This window comes from Elephantulus edwardii, unplaced genomic scaffold (genome assembly GCF_000299155.1).
Source record: "Elephantulus edwardii isolate Elephantulus edwardi_28Jun2011 unplaced genomic scaffold, EleEdw1.0 scaffold00124, whole genome shotgun sequence".
Taxonomy (NCBI): Eukaryota; Metazoa; Chordata; class Mammalia; order Macroscelidea; family Macroscelididae; genus Elephantulus; species Elephantulus edwardii.
In genome coordinates this window covers 7,941,752-7,944,479 of record NW_006399874.1, presented here as the reverse complement: position 1 = coordinate 7,944,479, position 2,728 = coordinate 7,941,752, and the positions used below count along the sequence as shown (strand labels likewise).

General features: G+C 35.0%; 1 protein-coding gene across 1 annotated transcript in view; it reads right to left on the bottom strand.

Annotated features, from left to right (window-relative positions):
* Positions 1 to 2,006: 2,006 nt before the first annotated feature.
* LOC102866774 (40S ribosomal protein S5-like) overlaps positions 2,007 to 2,728 on the bottom strand; it is a 1,486-nt gene continuing 764 nt past the window's right edge. The window contains exon 2 of the mRNA XM_006893159.1: positions 2,007 to 2,098. Coding sequence (XP_006893221.1) covers positions 2,007 to 2,098 — 92 coding nt within the window. The remainder of the gene's footprint in view (positions 2,099 to 2,728) is intronic.

Sequence of the window (2,728 nt, the reverse complement as noted above, 5' to 3'; positions counted from 1 at the left end):
TACTGTTGTTCTTTGGTGTCATCAAGTTGAGTATAACTCATAGTGATATTATGAAAAACAGATCTGAATTGTTTCCTATCCTGTGCCATTCTCACCTTGAGTCCATCATGTCAATCTGCTTCTTTGGAAATCTTCCTCTCTTTTACTGAGCCCCAATTCTTCCAAGCGCTATATCCTTTTCCAAGGAACAACCTTTCTTAAAATCATGTCCAAAATATAAGAGATGAAGCTTTGCCATCTTTGCCTCCAAGGAACAGTCAGGCTATACTTTTTCCAAGACATACTTGTTTATTCTTTTGGCAGTCCATGGGATATCCAGTACTCTTCATTAATATCACAACTCAAAGGCATTTTTTTTTCATCATTACTCATCTTTTCAGATACACAGAAAGTGCTTGAAAAGACCATGGTCTGTGGTGGTTAATTTTATAAAACACAAAATATGGGAATGAATCACAGTGTGAATGGAAGAATATATGAAACACAATGTGTATGATTTTGTATGTAAACCAATTTAATTTTTTAAAAAAAAAGGGTCATGGCCTGAATCCATTGCACTTTTGTCTTCAAATTTACATCATTGCTCTTCAGTATTTTGGAGAGGTCCCTGACAGCAGACTTAACAAAAGCATCTTCTTATCTTGACTGCTGCTCACAAATAAGATAAAATAACAGTTTCCATCCTTTCTTCATACATTATGATATTGCCCATTGACCCAGTGGTAAGGATCTTTTTCCCCTGGTGTTAAGATGCAATACCATCCATGAAGAGAGAAAAAGTCACTACAAACACAGAAGAGGAAGAAAAAGAAAATGCAAAAATGCAGAAGAAATGATGAAAATTACATTAAAACTTTGAGAAGCCAAAACAAAGAGAAGAGATGCTAAAGTTAAAGAGCCAAACAGAATATTTCAAAATTCGGCTCAAGAAGACAAAGTATTAGAATGAAATCTTTAAAGAGCTAGAATCAGATAATAAAAAGGGAAGAACTTTCTCAGACTTTCACAAGTTGAAAGAATTGAGAAACAAATACAAGCCTCAAGTTTCAAAACTGAAAGAAGCCTTGGAAAAGATCTTGGATTATTATGAAGCATTAAAAGTAGATGAAAGGAATGTATAGAGTCACTGTACCAAAAAGAATAGATCAATACTGAAAAATTGTAGAAAGTGCCATATATACAAGAGCCAATGGTAACAAAAGAATAGTTCAAGCTTCATCAAAGATATTGACAAAAAATATGGCCCCAGGAATAGATGGGATAATGATAGACATGTTTCAACTAATGCAATCCTGTAGATGTTCAACAGTCTATGCAACGAGATTTGAAGAACAGCTATCTGGCTAATGGAAGAGATCCATATTTTTTTCCCAATCCCAGAAGAAGTAACAGAATCACATAAAAGCAAAATGTTGCTGAAGAACAAAAACAAAGAAAGGAAGGAAGAAAGGAAGAAAGAAGGAAGGAAGGAAGGAAGGAAGGAAGGAAGGAAGGAAGGAAGGAAGGAAGGAAGGAAGGAAGGAAGGAAGGAAGGAAGGAAGGAAGGAAGGAAGGAAGGAAGGAAGGAAACAACTGAAGCAGTACATGGAATTGCCAGAAGTTCAACCAAGATTTAGAAAAGGCTTTGGTACCAGGGATACCATTGTTGATATTAGATGGATCCTGGCTGAAACGGCAAAATACCAGAAGAATATCTATTTGTGTTTTATTGACTCTGCAAAAATATTTGATGGTGTGGATAACAGCACACTATGGCTAACAATGAGAAGAATGGGAATCTCAGAACATTTACTTGTGCTCATATGAAATTTATACCTAGATCAAGAAGCTATTGTCCAAACAGAACAAAGAAATACTGTATGGTTTAAAATTAGGAAGGCTGTGCATCAGGGGTGTTTCCTTTCTTCATATCTATTCAATCTGTATACTGAACAAATAATCTGTGAAGTTGAACTCTTTGAAGAAGAATGTAAAATCAAGATCAGAGGAAGTCTTATTATCTACCTTCAGATGTCCCAACCTTGTGTGCTAAAAGCAAGGGGAATCTGAAATGCATGTTGCAGAACATCAAAGACTACAGCCTTCAATATGGAACTTCAGGTAGCATGGTTTAATAACCTAAATGATCTAATTTCTTAGTAATGGTTTCTTGAGTTACTTTGTCTTGTAGTTAACATTTGCACAATCCTAAAGTTATAATAATATGCTGAATGAGATGAATTTACACAATGACGGTGGTAATGGGGTCGAGTATGTCAGCGTAGTCATTTCTATGTGCCTGGAACCATCACAAGGAACTCCATTTCTGACACTAATGGTAAAAAGAGTAAGGGTGATGTGGAGGTGGCCATATGTGATCTTTACAAACTCACAAAGGGGAATTGCCCCCATCAACAACATCAACAACACAAAAATAGTTCCTATGATGTCAGACATATCCCAAAGGCTCCTATACCTCTTGCTAATCATCTGAACACCAATACTATTACTTGGGAAGTATCTAAAATAGCTACTTTTATTACTACAAAAACGGAAAGGAAAGTTAAGCTGCATTTGGACTGAGGCCATATGCCTATAAATGAGTTAAGAGTTGAGAATAAAATTGAAACTATTATTTTCTTGAAAGTTTTATGTGTTTAAGTTCTTATTGATTTAACTTTAAAAATGTTTCAGTTTCTAGGCTTTTTGTCATACAGTAATGTGAAGATATATTGTATAAATAATTAAA